At 52.3% G+C, this 18408-nt stretch overlaps 3 protein-coding genes across 5 annotated transcripts; all 3 read left to right on the forward strand.

Moving 5' to 3' along the window:
• NOTUM (NOTUM, palmitoleoyl-protein carboxylesterase) lies at positions 1–7539 on the forward strand. Of its 2 annotated transcripts, XM_021414820.1 has the most exons (10): positions 1–137; positions 272–367; positions 964–1024; positions 1936–1994; positions 2899–3001; positions 3229–3420; positions 3716–3816; positions 3925–4072; positions 4674–4721; positions 4832–7539. In XM_021414820.1, exons 2-10 carry the CDS (start codon positions 322–324, stop codon positions 5136–5138), a joined length of 1065 nt encoding a protein of 354 aa, XP_021270495.1. In that variant the 5' UTR covers positions 1–137; positions 272–321; the 3' UTR covers positions 5139–7539. The 2 variants fall into 2 exon arrangements, with proteins under 2 accessions (XP_021270495.1, XP_021270496.1); XM_021414821.1 differs by lacking the exon at positions 1–137 and having other exon boundaries at positions 281–367; positions 964–1805.
• On the forward strand, positions 8322–13001 carry MYADML2 (myeloid associated differentiation marker like 2). Its single transcript, XM_021414857.1, has one exon. It carries the CDS (start codon positions 9852–9854, stop codon positions 10758–10760), a length of 909 nt encoding a protein of 302 aa, XP_021270532.1. The 5' UTR covers positions 8322–9851; the 3' UTR covers positions 10761–13001.
• Positions 13966–17755, forward strand: PYCR1 (pyrroline-5-carboxylate reductase 1). 2 transcript variants are annotated; one of them, XM_021414854.1, is made up of 7 exons: positions 13967–14146; positions 14224–14294; positions 14375–14554; positions 15121–15342; positions 15829–15921; positions 16328–16491; positions 16583–17755. In XM_021414854.1, exons 1-7 carry the CDS (start codon positions 14080–14082, stop codon positions 16740–16742), a joined length of 957 nt encoding a protein of 318 aa, XP_021270529.1. In that variant the 5' UTR covers positions 13967–14079; the 3' UTR covers positions 16743–17755. The 2 variants fall into 2 exon arrangements, with proteins under 2 accessions (XP_021270531.1, XP_021270529.1); XM_021414856.1 differs by lacking the exons at positions 16328–16491; positions 16583–17755 and adding an exon at positions 16058–16295 and having other exon boundaries at positions 13966–14146.

Consider the following 18408-nt stretch of genomic DNA (forward strand, 5'->3'; position numbering starts at 1 on the left):
GCTCCGGCCGGGCGGGCATCAAAGCGCTGCGGTCGGGCGCAGCTCCCGCTAAGGCCGCGCCGCCTCCTGTTTGTTTGTCCGCAGCTACTACCTCAAAGAGTCGAAGGGCAGTCGGCGGTGGCTGCTGTTCCTGGAAGGTGAGCCTCCGGCGCCGCCTCGCCCGGGCGCGGCTCGGGGCGGCCCCGCGCTGGCCGCCTGCCCTCGGCTCCGGGCGGCCCAGGCCCGCGCCTGCGCGCGGGGGCGGCGCGGCGTGACCCGCGGTGCCCCGCAGGGGGCTGGTACTGCTTCAACAGGGAGAACTGCGACACGCGCTACGACACCATGCGGAGGCTGATGAGCTCCAAGGAGTGGCCCGCGACCAGAGTGGGTGAGCGACGCCCGGCGCCGGGGCGGCTCCTGCCCGCGGGCGGACACGTGGGGGGAGCGGTGTTAAGGCTGTGGGCAGCGCTGCCTCGCGGAACGCCGGCCCGCGTCCCCTCTTTATTGTAAATGCACCCCGCTGGGATCTTCTCGAGCTTGGCTTTGAAGCACGTTTGTGCTTCTCTCAGTGTGCCCCCTCCCCACTCGGTCGCAGCACTCACCGCAGTGCTGTGTGCATCTGTGCACGTGAAAGTACCTTTGGCTTTTTTAACGTCGTGCATAAGCTGGACTGACACCTGGGGACCGTGGGGCTCCGGGGCTGACTGTGCATTGCCAACCTCCTTTCATTCTCACTGCGCTCGGTTCCTCCGCATCCTCCGACTGCTCCCATTTGCAGGTGCATGTGCTGTTGTTCACCTGAGGGCATCCGGTGCCCAGGGAAGTGCATATCTCTGTGCCATGGGGCCTTTCAGTGCTGCAGGAGCTGTACGGATGGAACTCTCTAGGCAGGCTCCAGCCCTAACGCAAACCGCGTTCTGAAGCTCACATATACATGAAATCACAGACTGTCACCGTACGTTCCCTCTTTGTGTCCATCTGCAGGAACGGGGATCCTGTCATCGCAGCCGGAGGAGAACCCCCACTGGTGGAACGCCAACATGGTGTAAGGAGAGACCGCTCGGGGAGATGGGTTCTGCTGTCACAGCACCTCCTGCTTTGGGGTAGCCAGAATGCTGCAGGGGCAGAATGCTGCAGGGACAGAATGCTGCAGGGACAGAATGCTGCAGGGACAGAATGCTGCAGGGACAGGTTAAGGCCAGCAGCCCTGGAGGAAATTGCCCGTTTCCTCATTCGTTGCCATACACGTCTCTAACTGAAGCTGTGCTGGCCAGGACTGGAGAACCCCAAGTCCACCCTGCGAGGAGCTGTGGGGTGATGGAGAAGGACTGGGGGTAACTGAGAGCCTTCTCAAATAGATGAGGTGGCAAATCCCATGGCACGTTGTATGTCCGCCAGCTTGGGGGGAACACAGAGTCACTCTTTTAGTTCAAAGAAGAGAAATGAGAAAGATCCGTTTATACACGTCTGCGTAGGAGGGAAAAGCAGAGGGATGTGAACATGCCTCCTGCAAGCTGTAGGCAAATTGGGAAGGTAAAATCATTTCCTCACGGCCCCTCTGCGGCTGCACTCAGCATTGCCCGGCAGTGTTGGTGTCTTCCCAACGTAGGTGTGACAGAGCTGAAGCACAGAGTTCCCCTGTGCAGCCACCACCGTGTCAGTGGGAGCTGAGGGCAACATCACAGCCCTCTGCCCTGCCCACCAAGCGCAGCGCTTCAGTTAGATCGAGACAAGTCGCGTTATTTGTTGATTTATCTCGGTAAAGCCACCAGTGCTAGGAGGAAATTGCAAGGCTCGGGTCTAACTGTGGCTCGGTGTGCAGGAAGGTACGTCAAGGGGCTGCGGGGACAAGAAGCCGTTCCCTTCTCCCCTCCCCGGGGTTTAATTTTCTTCAGTCGCGTGACCCCGTCCTCACCCCAGAGGAACGCAGCGCTCACTCACACCGCTCTTTTACAGATTCATCCCGTATTGCTCAAGTGATGTTTGGAGCGGTGCCTCTTCCAAGTCTGAGAAAAGTGAGTGTTGCTGACGGGCTGTTGCTGCCGCAGCCATCGCGCTTTGAAGGCTATGGCCAGACTTCTGTGAAATGCGCGAATGGGGAGCAGGCTTTTCTCGCTGAAGGGCAGGAAAGAATATCGAGCTACTTCCAGATAAAACATCCTGATCTCTTTAGCGCAGTCTGTTTTGACATAGTTCAGAGCCACTGCTTGCGGAGATGTTACTGATGCAGTAGGCGAGGATTAGAGGAACTGAATTCCTTTTGGATGAGTCCCCGGCTTCCAGCACACAGCAAATTAAACGGTGCAGCTGAGGAGCCATGGTTTGTTGCATGTGACTTTGGCTTTGCTGATGCGAGAGGCAAGTGAATTTAACTTCAAACTTGTCTCGGGAAGACGGCTGTCCTTGGAAAGGAGCTGTTGTGTGTCACGCTAAAGCTATCTGCAGGTTTCTTTGCAAAAAGGCATCGTTGCTTTGCATACGCACCCACTTTGCATCAGCTGTCCTTTTGATAAGGCCAGAACTCAGTACCTGCTTGGTGCAGCCCTCTCCCAGATGAAGCTGAATTTCACATGAGTGAACTGTTGGGCCTCGTGTGGCTCTCGGTGCTTTCTGAGTTAAGATATTACGAGAAGTAATACCTACAGAACCAGTCTGCTTTGCTCTTGTTTTCCTCCTCTTAGCTCACCGATTCCTGAGCGCTGTGTAGGAAGGCCTGCTGGGGTTATCTTGTGTTCTGTTCACTGCTTATTCCCTCCTTTCAGGGAAGTTTAATGCTGGGGGAACGTGCAGGTAGAGGGAACAGGCCAGTGTTTAGCTCTGTGATCCTTCTGTAACGTTCTTAATGCGTTTGTGGAGAGGAAGCGAAAGCCTTATCCTGGGCAGGAAGCAGCTCTGTTGACACTGAGGTCTCTGTTTCAGATGAATACGCCTTCATGGGAGCGCTGATCATCCAGGAGGTCATCAAGGAGCTCGTGGGAAAAGGTCTTAGCACTGCAAAAGTGCTGCTGCTGGCAGGGAGCAGGTACGTGTCTGCAGGACCTCCACAGCAGAAAGCTCTTTGGGAAGAGGTCTCAGCAGCTCCTGAAAGATTTCTTTTGGGAATGGAGTAGCACTGGCACAGCAAACCCTACCCCTGTTCTCCATGGGGCTGTGCTGGGGATAACGTTTAGAGCGTCGCTGCTGTGAGAGGAGCTGTGTGCTAGTAGCTGTGGCTGCGTCGTCACTGCACTACTGAAATTGCTGTTGCAGCGCTGGAGGAACAGGAGTGCTCCTGAACGTGGATCGCGTGGCGGAGCAGCTGGAGGAGATGGGCTACCAAGGGATTCAGGTTCGCGGCTTAGCAGACTCCGGGTGGTTCCTGGATAATAAGCAGTATCGCAGGACTGACTGTATCGATACCATAACGTGTGCTCCAACAGAAGCCATCAGAAGAGGAATAAGGTACAACCACGTGCTCTGAAGTGTGCTTTTCTAAAAGGTCGGAGTGGGACGATGCTCTCTCTCTCTATCTTCCTGCATTTGGCATCTTCAGGGATTTTATATTTAAAATACAGACACACGAAAGTATGCGTGCAGTTAGCTGCTCTAAAATGCATTGACCACACAACGTAGCCAAGAAAGAGCTTTGCTTCTAGTAAGCTGGCACTTCAACCAGAACAAAAATAGACCAGGATATGGAAAGATCACGGTTAAGATGTCATTATGACAGCCATTCTGTCGTTGCTTTGTCTTCCAGGTATTGGAATGGTATTGTTCCTGAACGCTGCAAGCTGCAGTTTAAAGAGGGAGAAGAATGGAATTGCTTTTTTGGGTATAAGATTTACCCCACTCTCCGATGTAAGCTTTAGAGAAGAGAGAGAAAATGGATTCTGGGTTTTTCTCTGCAGCTAACTTACAGCAATTTGTATTTGCCTTTTTTTCTTTTTTCTTTTTCTGTCTTCCCAGGTCCAGTCTTTGTTGTCCAGTGGCTGTTTGATGAGGCCCAGCTTACTGTAGACAATGTGCACCTCACTGGCCAGCCTGTTCAGGAGGGGCAGTGGCTCTACATCCAGAATCTGGGTAGGGAGCTGAGGAACACCTTGAAGGACGTGACGTAAGTCTTTCAGTGAGAAAAACCAGCGCGTGTACTTCCAAGAGAAGCCCTTTATCCAGCATCCTAGTAGCATTTATCTGATCTCTGCAGAAACTGGCATCATCCATTTGATAACTTTACTTAGTCTATGCTAAGAATCTTTTTCATTTCTGAATAAGTGCACAGTAATTTCCAGGGTCAGAGTTACCAGTTGTCCTTTGTTATTGATAAGAACGTGTTGGTGCTGGTTTCTCTTTCCAGCCTCCACAGTGAGGTCAGGGACCCCTTGCCATTGCACAGCCACCCACCCCACGGGGTTGTTCTGGAAAGTACTGATCAAAAAACATGGGGATAGTTCTTCCTCCATTGTTTCATCAACTATTAATGTACTTTACTTGCTCCATGCAACAGGAGTCTGTTGTAGCAGATGCAGGATGGAACGCCTTTTCTTCTGGGTACTTTAGAGTTCAGCTGGGATTTATGTCATAATAGTCATTGCTGTTTCAAAAAACTTGGTCAGGGCAGCAAAAATCCCACCCTCTGCCTCGCTGAGAAGGTTCTGTTGAACCAGAGTTAATTTGTCCTTCCAAGACCTAATCTGTGTTTTCGTTTTCTCCTTCAGTGCTAGCTTTGCTCCTGCCTGTTTGTCTCATGAGATCATTACACGCAAGTGAGTGATTTTACAGCTTCTATGAAAGGTCAACGTGGAAACAGTAGGGGAAATAATGGGTTGTGATAGCCTGAGCTCTCTGACACAATCTGTATGGTTTGTCTTTTCAGCCATTGGACAGACATCCAGGTGAAGGGGACATCGTTACCCCGCGCCCTGCACTGTTGGGATCGGAGCCTACACGAGAGCAACAAAAATGGGAAGGCCCCTCTGAAGGGTTGCCCAATTCATCTGATTGACAGCTGTCCATGGCCTCACTGCAACCCCTCGTGCCCCACTATCAGGGACCAGTTCACAGGGCAGGAGATGAACGTGATCCAGTTCCTCATGCACATGGGTTTTGATGTTCAGAAGATGGCACAGCAGCAGGGCCTGGAGCCCAGTAAACTTCTGGGGATGCTCAGCAGTGGTAATTAGGAAGGGATCTTCTGAGGGCAGAGAGATTAGATCAGGAGGAGACTTGGAGCCCTTCTCCCACACTTTCTCATCTTCCTTACGCTCATGCAGGCCGGTGCGCGCTCATCCCCGTGCGGGCTGAAACCTGCACACCCCCACATGCACCCACACTCTTGCACACTTAGGATGTGTCAAGGAAAGAAAAAAAAAAAAAGCAATTTCTTGCTTACACTGTTTGACTGGAACTTGTTACCTCCAAACTCCAGGGCTCAGTCTTGGCCATTCACATCCTCTTCTGTGTTACACCAGGCAATCTGACACAGGGAGTAGAGGAGCCAGAAATAGCGCAATGAGAACCTTCCCCAGATCTAGGACTTCCTCCCATGAATTTGTGCCATGAATTTGACATCATAGACTCGTACAAGTGGTGAAAGAAGCAAGCACTGGATTTCTTTTGTCCAACTAGAAGTGAAGAAATGATTACGTGACTTCCTGGAGGCCAGCATCTCATCATGTATCGCAGTGTGCAAACCAAGGACACGTGCTAGGGATGGACACTCTTGTAATCAACTTACTTTCGTCTTATTTTATAAAATGACTTTTTTATTACTTTTTTTTAAAACTAAGCAAGAAATATAAATGATATTGTTTTGTAACATATTTTTTTTAAATAACGAAGAAACCTCTTGCTACTTTGGCAATGTGGACATATTTATTTTAATATGTAAAATGCTATTTATAAGAGCTGACCAGAGAACCATTCATATGTCTTTGTAAAGTTGTATATGCTGCTCATTTGGATGGGATTTCCTTATGATCTCTTGGCTGAGAGTGGTGTTGACATTTTATAATAATGAGACTCTGGTGTTCCCCTTGCAGCATGCTTTGTCATTCTCTCTAAAGAAGAGATTGTAGTATATGAAGATGGAGATTTTCGCCCAGCATCTGCTGCTTGCATCCTTGCACGGCATTTTTCAGCTTGAGGATTGTGATGTGTCAGGTATTCCAGGGCATTGCATTTTAAGTGCGTTTTAAAATCTGTTTTTTACAGTAGTTAAGAAACGTTTGATTCAAGCAGGCCTGTCTTAAAAGGCAAAGCTTTTCCGACATAAAAGAGAGCACAAGACAAGAAACAACATATTTCCATTCCTCTCATCGTTTGCGAACACACCCTCCTCTTTGAAAGAGAACAGGGGAGGGATCAGAAGTGTGGCTGAAGCTGGAGACAGCAAGAGGCTGTTCCTTGGAGCAGAAAGCTTGCACAAAAGCTTCACTACAGCGCGCTGCAGCAGTGCAGGCAAACCTGTGCACAGAGCACAACTTACATCCTTTCTGCAGAGGTTCTTAACGCCTCCTTTGCGTTGACTTGCACTGTGGTAATGGTTACGCAGTGCATAAGTGACAGAACATTAGGGCCTAACATTAGAAAAGTTCCATGCGCTTTCAAGAGAGAGCTTACCAGGTTAAAAGGGCAGCGCTGTCTGTAAGATCCCAACCGTTCTGTTCCTTTCTATGGACTGCAGCAAACACTCAGGCAGCACCACGCTGGGAATCAGTTCTGCTGTGCGAGATGGGGCTTAGGACACAGCTCAGATGAAGTGGTAAGGAGAAAATGAACGGTGCTCCCAGCAGAACTGAAATGCAAGGAAGCTGTCAGTGGAGTTTCCATATTGTTTGTGTAGGAATTACTAATATCTTGCATGTTTTGATAGCTGCTGTAACAGTAACGTTGTTCTGACTACACTTTTCATGCCGCTAAGCTGAGAGGCTTCTTCGATGCAGGGAACATTTGAAAGCATCCAGAAAGGTGGGATTCCTTCAAGGGCCAGCGTTGCTTAGGGTCGATCAATGCAGAGCGCTGGTACCTGAGCAGCAGCCAGAATTGCTGCCATGCACTTGTTCTTGTGTTGGGAGCATCGAGGGAAACTGCTGCATCTGTCAGTTGTTCTCCGAATGATCGTGCACAGGGTGATGCATTTTGATGGCAAGTGCCCTGGTCTGCGTCCAGCGAAGTTTCCGCCAGGAAATGTATAAATGCCACAGTTCAAGTTTGCAATATTTTCCACAGAGCTGGTTGCCTGTATTTCTAAAACATTAATTCAAAGGCTGATTTCTAAAAGGCAAGGAATGTTCAGAGGGGTTATATGACATCTATTTTTTTTTCTTGCAAACAGAGGAAAAAATTCCCTGGAAGTCGGCAATCTCTCATTTAGCTTAGTGTGGCTCTGCAACAGTCTTTTGAAAGGTATAACAGAGCAGAAGCCCTCAGAAATATAATTATGGGAGGAATTTGGCTAATTTATTAGAAAAATTATATGATGTGGTTGCCAGCAGTAGCTGGTAACTGGAATCTGTAACCCAGGGGGTCATTTCCAGTTCTATATTTCTTCTGGTACTTGTGCAATAAATATAATTTTCCCAAGCCTTTGTGAAGCTGACACTTCTAAGTTCATCAGCAGCGAGATTTGCTATGTGGAAGCCAATGGCAAAAGGGGTGAGACTGGAAGAATTCCGTACATGTGTTTGTACACTCAGATCTTAGGACTAGACGAGATGCTTTCTATTAGAAACTCATCCCTGAAAAATTGTCCCCGATAGGATCATGTGATTGAGCCAAAATTAAAATGCAATTAAGATAAAAAAAAGCTGACAGCGGATGTATGTATGTGCACTACATGGCTGTAGTTCCTGACTCAGTGTACCCAGCATGGTACAGCTGCAGCCAAATGCTTCGATGGGAAGGCGTGGGGAGAAAGGGCATAGAGGAGCTCTGGTTGTGGCTTAAGAAAGAAAATGATGAGTGTGATTTCAGCTGTGTTTGGGTGCAACAGGGTGTCACTTACGGAGTGATGCTATGATAGCTGTGCCTTGTAACACAGCCCCTGACTTATAGGCTGTGCCACAGTATGGAGCAGCACTCGGTAATGAACCGTAGAATCACAGAAGGGTTGGAGGGGACCTTTAAAGGCCATCTGGTGCCATGGCTGCACTGAGCAGGGACACCCACGGCTCCATCAGAGCTCAGAGTCCATTCCTGACCTTGGCTGTCTGCAGGGACGGGGCACCACCACCTCTCTGGGCAGCCTGTGCCACCGCCTCACTGCCCGTGATGTAAAAACTTCTTCCTTATATCCAGTCTAAACCTGCTCTCTTTTCGTTTGAAACCATTTCCCCCTGTCCTATCCCAACAGACCCTGCTAAAGAGTCTGTCCCCTTCTCACAGCCCCCGTTTAGACGCGGATAACTCCTGGAAAAGGCCCTGCTGGAGGTGAAGGATTAGCATCACAGAGTCAGGAAGGGCAGGGATCAGTGACAGCTGACTCTCCCTGCAGCCCCTCAGCCCTCTTGCTGCATTTCCTGGTTGTTGTGATGTTAATTGTGCTAATTCCACCCCCATGTCACAGCTGCAGTGTGTGGATGCGAGCAGGGTCCCCACGGGCCCCACACACAGAGGGGTGGCAGGACCAGGGGCAGCCCCCCCTGCACAAACCCAGTCCTCCCCCCAACATCTCGCCAAGATCATAAATGGTTCAAAGCAGCAACTCTCTGTCGGCACCTCTGCCTGGTGTGCCATTTGAGGTTGGGGACAACCCTGAGGGCCGGAGCGTGGCAGTGGCCTGGTGCCAGGCTGAGGCCCCGTGCCGCGCGTGGGCTGCTCGAGGAATCCCTTCTGTGGCGTGTTTGGCATTCTGAAGCCGCAGCAAGCATCTTATTTAACTTTTGTCATTAGAAACGAAGAGACTTTTCAGTGGTGAAGAAGCCTGGGGAAATGCACGCCGTAAATGGCGACGGGGAAAGCTTTGATCCAATTGTGGGGTTTGATTTCTATTGGAATCCGTGTTCCAAAGCAGAACGAAGGATACCAAAGCCATTTTTTGTCAACAATTGCATTTGGTTTTGGCACTCAGAAAGATAAGAATAAGCGGTTCCCACATTAGTAAAACAGGGAAGAGCTTAAGGAAACAGCAAGGACTGGTGTCCAAACGCTCGCAGCACCGCTCTCAGTAACGCTCGCAGCACAGCAGGGCCTTTCACAGCATGCAAATGTATCGCTGCTCCAGATCAAAAGGAGCAAAGTGAGTCAGCTCCTATCGCAGCCTCTGGGCTTTCACAGTGCCTGTGGTGCCTCCAGGCCCGTGCCCCCCCCAGGGCTGTGCCTGGGGCTCTGCAGCTGCGGGGAGAGCAGCGGTGACCAACGCATCCAGAGGAGCAGAAGGGCGACCCAGAGCCGCGATGGAGCTCGCGGTGTCGGTGTTAAATAACACCCGCTCACGGCAGTTGAGGGGGGCAGGACTCGTTCCAGCACTATTAATATAGCCCCTATTTATATTCCTGAGTTCCTGCAAGCGCCACAGCAGAGCTACAGCTGCAGAGCTAAAATGGAATAAATGTCAACCCCCGGGGAGAACGTGATCCTTTCAGCCATCATGAGGGAAAGCAGACAGCGAAAGGACAGAATAAGGGGCAGTATTCAGAGCCGGGAACTGATCGCGGCACCCTGAGAGCGCAGCCGGTGGGCAGAGCCAGCAGTGACCTCCCTGCAGCAGCGCTCTGTGCCAGAGACGCAGGCTCAGCGTCACACACAGCACCTACGGATACCGGCAGAGGCAGGCGGGGATTCGAGCTGCTGTCCGCTGATCCGGTGCCAGGTGTGACTCAGGACAAAGGAGCAAAAGCCTGAAAGGAAGTTTGGGGTTTTTTTTTTTGAAGTGCATTGTCTGCAGGACTGGAAAGATGATGGAGAGCACAGGAGGGCCGTATCTGAACACTGCGGCTGTGACATCTCCGGTGGGAATAGTTCGTTTGCTGCAGATGATGTTTGGATGCACCACGTTCAGCCTGGTGGCACACCAGGGGGGATTCAGCGCAGCGTACGGCACTTTCTGCATGTTTGTCTGGACCTTCTGCTTTGCTGTCACTGTCTTTATCATAACCTGCGAGTTCACGCATCTGCACAGCTGCCTGAGCATTTCCTGGGGAAACTTCACCGCCGCATTCGCCATGCTCGCCACGCTCATGTCGGTCACAGCGGCGGTGATCTACCCGCTCTACTTCGTGCAGCTCGGCTGCTACCCCATCACCTGCGAGGTGAGAGACTTCCGCATAGCGGCCAGCGTCTTCGCCGGCCTCGTGTTTGTTGTGTACGGCGCGGAGGTGTTCTTGACCAGGGCCAAACCGGGACAGGTCACCAGCTACATGGCCACCGTCTCCGGGCTCCTGAAGATCGTACAGGCCTTTGTGGCCTGCATCATCTTTGGGGCGCTGGTGAACGACAGCCAGTATAGCAAATACGTGGCAACACAGTGGTGCGTGGCTGTCTACAGCTTCTGCTTTATGGTCACGGTGGTGGTGGTGGCCTTCAGCGTCACAGGTAAGACCGCCCAGCTGTGCTTCCCCTTCGAGCGCTCTGTGGTCGTCTACACTTTTGGGGCCGTCCTGCTGTACGTGAGCGCGGCCGTCATCTGGCCGGTGTTCTGCTTTGACAGCAAGTATGGATCCCCGCAGCGTCCCAGCGCCTGCGCCAAGGGCAAGTGCCCCTGGGACAGCCAGCTGGTGGTGGCCATCTTCACCTACGTCAACCTGCTGCTCTACGTTGTGGACCTGGCATACTCCCAGCGCATCCGCTTCATCTCCCACATCTGAGGCCCAGGTCTGCCCCGGCTCCAGCAGCAGCAGCAGCGGGAGATGGACGCAGAGAGGACAGGCACCGACCGGGCCAGGAATCAGAGCTCGTTGCCAGGGCTGAGTGGGCCCACAGTCACAGCCCGGGGCAGGTCAGCTGCCCACCCCCCATCGATCGGCATCTGTTTCAGCCACCTGGTGCCAGAGTGAAGAAATTCTGCAGTCCGAAGTATGCAAAATGGCCTCTCATCTCCAGAAGGCAAAAATGCTTGCTGCAATAGTGGGTCTGTAAGCTGCTGGAATCCTGAGCCAAATATTAGGAAAGACACCAAAGATTTTGAAACTGTTACCAACACTTAACTATAATCAAGTGACTACCCAGGAAGTGGGAAAGTTAAAAGCTGCATCAAGGAACAGCAGTTCCAGAGATGAAAAACAATGTTAGAGTTTGGGTTAGTCTGGGCTGTGTGGTGAGACATGAAATACTTGCAAATGTGGGAAATTCCAGTCAGGATGTTTCTGAGAAGAACATCATAGCTGTGATATTATTTTGATGATTTCCTTTCCCTCTGCTCCCCTGTTTAGCACAGAGGAAGAATATCCCAAGCATGCACCTTGAGGGGAAGCACAGGGTATTCTATTTAGCAAACACCAAGTCTTTACAGGAATGAGCATTTGTGAAATCAGAGTTCTATTGCCAAGAAATGGTGCAGAACAGACCCAAACTGCAAAGTAACTGCAATCAGACGTCCTGGCTCGGACAGGACCAGAGGGTACCTTGGCACCTGCGTTGTTCATATGCCATTGCTTCTTTATACTGATGTCAGGATTATTTTCCTGGAAGTTTAAAGATAATTTTGGGGGGAGAGTGGGGGAGGAAGGGTATGCAAAGATGAATCAGTGTCACAGCCCTGCGTAACGACCAAACTTGTAGGGAAAATCCTTGCACGTAATGGTAACAAACGGGGAGTGCTGGCTCAGAGCAGATCAGGTTCTGGGATTCCTGAGCTCTCTGTGTCACCCACCAGCTGCACTCCTCCGACCCATCCCTGACAAAACGCCCAAAAAAGTCCCACATAGCATGGCTCAGATTCCCGGCTTAACTGAAGAACTCTTCACTTGTGATCAGGAAGACACTAAAACAGTTCGAGTTCTCGTGCTGAAAGCATGCAGAGCAGATAGGTTGGATCAACATCCAGAAGTAGCTGACCGACAGAAACAAAATTTATTTTTTAAGCAAATTAAAATAAAGCTGAATGGCAGCCTTGCATACTACACCTACAGAAGCTTGTGTCCTTTCCTCTTGCTCATTGTGCAGCTTTTAACTCAGCAGGCATAGCCCTTCTGCTTTCCAGCAGAAAGCATAGCTCAATTCATTTTGATGAGCCTGTATGGACCAGGCCGCCAGCACTTTGGGATGACGTTCTTTGTAGCAGACTCACTCAGGAAAAAGGAAGGAAATATACTTTTCATTATTGCCTTGTGTGGGGTTTGAAAAGCAAACGAAAAATGTCCATTGGGAGAGGCTACTACTCTAAGGACCTTAGCTGGAACCATTAGCCCACGAAACAAGCATTGGTATCTATTAGAAAGGGAATGTGCCGTGCAGCCTTCCAAGGGTTTTTTTCTCTTCTACAAGTTCCCATTACGGCAGGAAATTTGGAAGATAATGGCTGAGCAAGAGGCTGGCCAGCTTCTCCTATGGCAGAGCTTCATGCAACCTAGTATAGGTATAAAAAGGGGCACGAGGGAGTTTTATTTCTTGCAAACCAAACAAAATAAAGTGTTGCACAAGTCAGAAATACTGTTTGGAAAAGAAACCTGTTTATATTAGAGCAGGCACTGTAGCAGTAGAGCCACTGCATGCAAAAGGAACCTCGAGCCTTTACAATGCATATTTTTTTAAACCGGTTAACCTGGACAAATTAAGCCACGAAACACCTGGGGATTATTTCGTTGTTGTTATTATGGAGCACAGAAAATCAAATAGGTGACCTGAAAAAGAAAAAAAACAACAACAGAAAAGGAGTTTTGCTTTAAGAAAGCATCGTCCTTCCTGCGGACTCCATTTTGCTACCAGGGGCTGCTGGCGGTGGTGCCCAGCAGATGCCGCCAAATCTCACATGAATTCTGTTGGAAGCTCCTCTGCTGCAAAACACCTTTTTTTTTTTCCCCCTTTTTTTCCCTTTTTTTTTTTTTTCCAGCTCTGGGGTTGCTTGCTTCTCTCGCTGTGCAGGTTTTGCACCAGGCAGTGAGCAGAAACACGATAAAAACCCGTGAACGGCACCGGCTGGCAACACTGGGGGGGGGGGCATAACACGAGGCCTAAAGGAAACAATGGGGGTAACGCTTGGTGCCTCAACAATCACGAGGAAATAGAATGTAACGTGGAAATCATGATAGCGCTGAGGGGAGGAGTGGAAAGAAAGCCACTGCCAAGAACAGCGTGTTCGGATTCAGCCCTCTCATCTGCCAGCCAAGGGCTGAGCAAAAATGTTCGCATGGTCAAAATGGCAAAAAATGAAGATTGTGCGGACAACAATCCGCTCTTTTAGGGGAAAAAAAAAAAAAAAGAAAGAAAACCTCATGCTTTGGCGGTTAAAAACCCTCAAACCATTGGAAACTATGAGATTGCCCAATCTAGGACAGAGAACATCCCATATCTGCTTAATGTGATTTTAACAACCAGCCCCGCTGTGATCCAGTTAATTAAAAAGCCCTTCATTTCCAGAGCTCATCCTCCTTAATTAGTAAATGGTGATGGAGTAACTCATCACGAAGGCGCCCTGAGATAGCGCTGTGGGTGTACCAGCATGTACGCACGTGCATTTAGAGCCTGGGTCTGTGCGTGCGCCTGGGTCCCAGAAATACACGCTAAAAAATGAAACTTTAAATACAACCAACAACAAAAAAACCCCAACACGGTGAGCACCGCCCCTCCTCGCCCCGCGCCCACCGCCGCCCCACAGCAGGGCGGGCCCCGAAGCTTCCAGAAGCGGCAGCGCTCCGCGCGCGGCTGCGGCGGGACGAGAGCGCCCCCTGGCGGCACGGCGCTGAGAGGCAGCGGCGGGCCCCGGGCGGTCCGCGTAGGCGGTGAATGATGCAACACCCGGAGCGAGTTGCACCAATCGCTGGCGAGGGATCAGCCGGAGGCCCCGCCCCTCGCCCTTGAGAGGCGGAGATCCGGCGTGGCCCCGCCCCTCAGCTGGCCGATTGGCTGCGCCCCTCCGCCCCGCCCCAATGCGCCGCGTCACCGCCTCTCTGAGCGGAGCGCGGCCACGTGGACGGCGGCGCGGTTGCAGGTGGGTTCTGGTCGCTCCGCACCGCGCCGCACCGCACCATGAGCGTGGGATTCATCGGAGCCGGGCAGCTCGCCTTCGCCCTGGCCCGGGGCTTCACGGCGGCAGGTGGGTGCGGGGCCGGGGGGCGCGGCGGGGCGCAGGCGAGGCGAGGGGCCCGGGCTGACTCGCGCTGTGTCCCGCAGGGGTACTGGCAGCGCACAAGATCACGGCGAGCTCCCCGGACACGGACCTGCCCACCGTCAGCGGGCTGCGGGTGAGTGCAGGAGGGCGGCTGGGTGCTGCTCCCTGCCAGCCCCCCCGGGCCACATCGTTCTCTTCTCTTTACCGCTGCAGAAAATGGGCGTGAACTTCACGGTGAGCAACAAGGACACGGTGAAGAACAGCGACGTCCTTTTCCTGGCCGTGAAGCCGCCCATCATCCCCTTCATCCTGGACGAGGTGGGGCCCGACATCGAGGAGCGTCACATCGTGGTTTCCTGCGCGGCCGGCGTCACCATCAGCTCCATCGAGAAGGTGAGGGCCGGGCGGTGCTGAGCCGGGCAGGGCTGCTCCGGGCAGCAGGGCTGGCAGTGGCCTCGAGCCTGACCCCAGCATTGCCTGCAGTCCCCAGCATGGCCTTTGTGCTGTGCCCAGCTGGCTGCTTTGGGCCGCCTTTGCCTCATTATACCTGCAACGCTCTTCATGGCAGCTCTTTTATTACATGAAATGCTGTCAGATCGCGTTTTCTCTCAGCAGAGGTGGGTCGTCTTCCCCAGAACTTCTGTAGACTTTGTGCTCAGTGTCTGCAGGAGCTGTTTTGGGAGCCAGTGGGGCAGGTGCCGAGGATATTGTTCCCCACAGCAGCTCTGCTTGGCGTTCTGTTTGGTGCTGTGACTAAAGATTTCACATTTAAGTTTTGCCCACTTTGACTTAAAGCGAGGAATTTGGTATACAGGAATCTCTCTGTTCCTCTGCTTGCACTGCTCTTACCCCTCGGGAGCCCCTTCCTGTTTGAAATGCCAAATGTACACTAAAGCTCTTTTTTTTTTTTTTTTTTTTTTCCCCCTTTCTCTCTATCTTCAATAATTTTCTGCCCTAAGAAACTCTCTGCCTTCTGCCCTGCACCTAAAGTGATCAGATGCATGACCAACACCCCTGTCATTGTCCGAGAAGGTGCCACGGTCTATGCTACCGGGACTCATGCAGACGTGGAGGATGGGAAGCTCTTGGAACAACTGATGGCCAGCGTGGGCTTCTGCACGGAGGTGGAAGAGGACCTGATAGATGCTGTAACAGGGCTCAGTGGCAGTGGCCCTGCTTATGTATGTGCTGCTTTCTCAGTTCACAAAAATGCTGGGGACACCGGTGGGCTTTGCGTGCACTGAAGGGCTGTGCACCTTCAGTGTGTGTTTTTTTGTTTTTCTCATCACTGACGTTCATGACGGGACATGTAATCCAGGTATCCAGTTTACAACCAGTGTGGGGCAACAACAAAAGTCTGTTACCAGTTGGATGAGTCTGAAGTCCATAGCCAGTGTGCAGTGTCCACGTCTGTGTTGCAAAATCTGGGCCTGTTGTTAGGATGACCTTGAAGCTGAATTTCTTCCCTTCTCCCTACAACTCAGCTGGAGCTGGTGGGAGGGAAGCACGGCATGGCATCAGTGCAGTAAAGGGGCTGACTTTTGTCAAGTCTTTGTAAGTGATAGGAGTCACAGTGTGATCCTAGAGCTGTGGATTCTGCCTTCTGTAAGAATATTGGTCTCAGAATAGAGACTTTCAGTCACTTTTTTTCTTCTGTCTGGTCTCAGGCATTCACTGCCCTGGATGCTCTGGCGGATGGAGGTGTGAAAATGGGGCTTCCCCGGAGGCTGGCTGTTCGGCTCGGAGCCCAGGCTTTGCTGGTCAGTATTGCTTCCTCCAAAATGCACTTGAGACTCTGCCTGCTCTGTGCAGAGCATTCTGCACATCATAGTTCTAAATGATTTCAGTCCCCTTACTGAATGTACTTAAATATACGTTTGATCTGAATGCACACAGGTTCCTGGTGAGGGGACGCAGGAAGTGTCTGCAGCAATCTGCTGCTGCTGCTGGTATTGTGGGACCAGGGCCTGGGGAGCCATGTCTCCTCTGTAGGCTTTTCCAGCTCTGAAAACTATTTTGGCAACCTGCTAATGGCTCTCAGGCCGGTGACCAGTTTTGCCCTTCGTGAGTGCTTAGGTGCTGCTCTAAGCAATGAAGAACAGGAGTATCTGGCAGTGGGTTTCCTCAGTCAGAGTTTTGGTAGCTGTTTTCTCTTCCTCGCTGCAGGGCGCTGCCAAAATGCTGCTAGAATCAGAGCAGCACCCAGGTCAGCTGAAGGACAATGTCTGCTCCCCTGGGGGAGCCACCATTCATGCCCTGCACTTCCTGGAGAGCGGTGGCTTTCGCTCACTCCTTATCAATGCTGTGGAGGCTTCCTGTATCCGGACAAGGTGGGCACTGAGAAATCTGAAAGACCCAGCAACACTCGTCTCTTCCTCTTACTATTTCTTACCATTTCTCTCTTCTACCACCCTATGGCAGGCAGCTGCAGCATTTGGCAGACAAGGAGAAGATCTCCCCAGCAGCCATAAAGAAGACTTTGTTGGATAAGGTGAAGCTGGAGTCTCCTTCTCTGTCTGTGGCATCTGCCAGCAAAGTCAGTCTGTTCAACAGTAAGAACACCAGCAGCAAGAAGAACTGAGCAGACTGCTGTACTCTGGCTGCGCTGACCATCAGTTTCCTCCATGCCCTTTCTTTTTTGACCAAGGAAAGCATTCACTCTGAATGTTGGTGTCCTCCATACCTGGCTCTTGGATTGCAGCAGCTGTGGGGCAGCGCAGAGCTGTTCACTGTGGGCATGGGTAACACTATAATCAGAGCTTTGTCAAGGGCACCATTTGCCAGAAGCCTTGGATGCTTCTGGAACGGAGGTAGCATTTATTGTGTCCCATGTAGAAACAGTTTATAGGAGGATTTTTAGGAACTTTCCAAACGCTTTTTAGTCTCAAAGGTTTGAGTCAGGTCTGGATCCCTCGTTCCCCATCTAGCATCTGCTTGCAGAGCTCATCTCTTGTTGTTGTCTTAATTAGCTAGAGCAGGTGCTATCACACAAATGTGGTGCTGTGCACTGAGGCTGGGTTCTAATATGCTTCTCACAAAGGACCAAAGTGCCTCTGCCTCATTTTCCATCCACTTTGACAGAGGGTTGATGCAAACTCCTGGGCCACACTCCGTTTCTCTCGGGTGCAGTCTTGGCAGTCATCCCCAGAACAGCAGCTTTCTGTGGCTTCTTTATAGTTGCTGTCTGTGCAGTTTCCTCTTCTCTCAGAGCCGGGGTCCTGTCCTGAACCAGGAAGCTTCACTCAGCGTGCACGCTGCCCCAGTAGCTGCTACTGGCCTGCAGTGGGAGCCTTGGGCTGGGAGGATGGAAGGGATTTGGGGGGATCATTGTGTCACGCTGTGTTCTACCTTGAGGTATACCGGGAGAGCACTGGTAGAAAGAAGATGCTTAATAGGGGCTCACTGCGTCCTTAGGAACCCGGGGCATCTATGTATGTGGTGCAGGAAAAGCATTTGGGAATCGAGGCAGAGACTGCCACAGGTGCTTGCAATGTCTGTGCGGTTTTAGTATTAGGGGGTAGCAGGGCGAGACCCCGTAGGCGTGACATGGCTGTTGCTTTTCCTGGTCCTTCAATAAACCGTTCCTCTGACGGACCCGTGGCTGCTCCCGGCTGTTTTTGGTGGGTGCAGCTCTGTGCCCGGTGTGTCCCTGCTTTGCTGTCCCCTCGCTCTCGCGGTGGTTCCGCTCCGCGTGCGGGCTCCGACCGAATGGGGGCGGGGGCCGCGCCGCTTCCCGGCTCGGAGCTGCGGACGCCCCGCGGAGCCGTGCCGGGCGTTGGCCGCTACAAAGGACGGGAGCTGCCGGGCCGATGCAGCGCGGCGCGGGAACAAAGGCCGACGGCAGCGGAGCCCCCAGCGCTGCCCGGTGCCCGCCGCCCGCACGGCGGCTCTAAAGACCTCGTGGGGCTCCGCCCGCTGCCGAGCGCCTCTTCCATCGGACCGCGCTTTCTTCGTGATGCCGCCCGGTTACAGCGCTCCCTCCCGGCCCGGCTCAGGGCGCACCGCGGCCGAGCGCCTCTCCCGCCCCGGCACCGCCGCCCCTTTAAGGCGCCGCCCCGCCCTCCTCTCCCCGCCGCCTCCGACAGAAGCGCGCGTCCCCCTTAAGGCGCGGGGCGGTTGCGCCGGGCGCTTCATGAATGGAGCCACGTGACCCAAACATCACGTGACGCGTCCGTGAGCGGCGGCGGCTCGCGGCGTCCCGGTCCCTGCAGCGCGGCCTCCCCGCCCCGCCCGGCCCCGGCCCCCGC

Source organism: Numida meleagris, chromosome 17 (assembly GCF_002078875.1).
Source record: "Numida meleagris isolate 19003 breed g44 Domestic line chromosome 17, NumMel1.0, whole genome shotgun sequence".
Taxonomy (NCBI): domain Eukaryota; kingdom Metazoa; phylum Chordata; class Aves; order Galliformes; family Numididae; genus Numida; species Numida meleagris.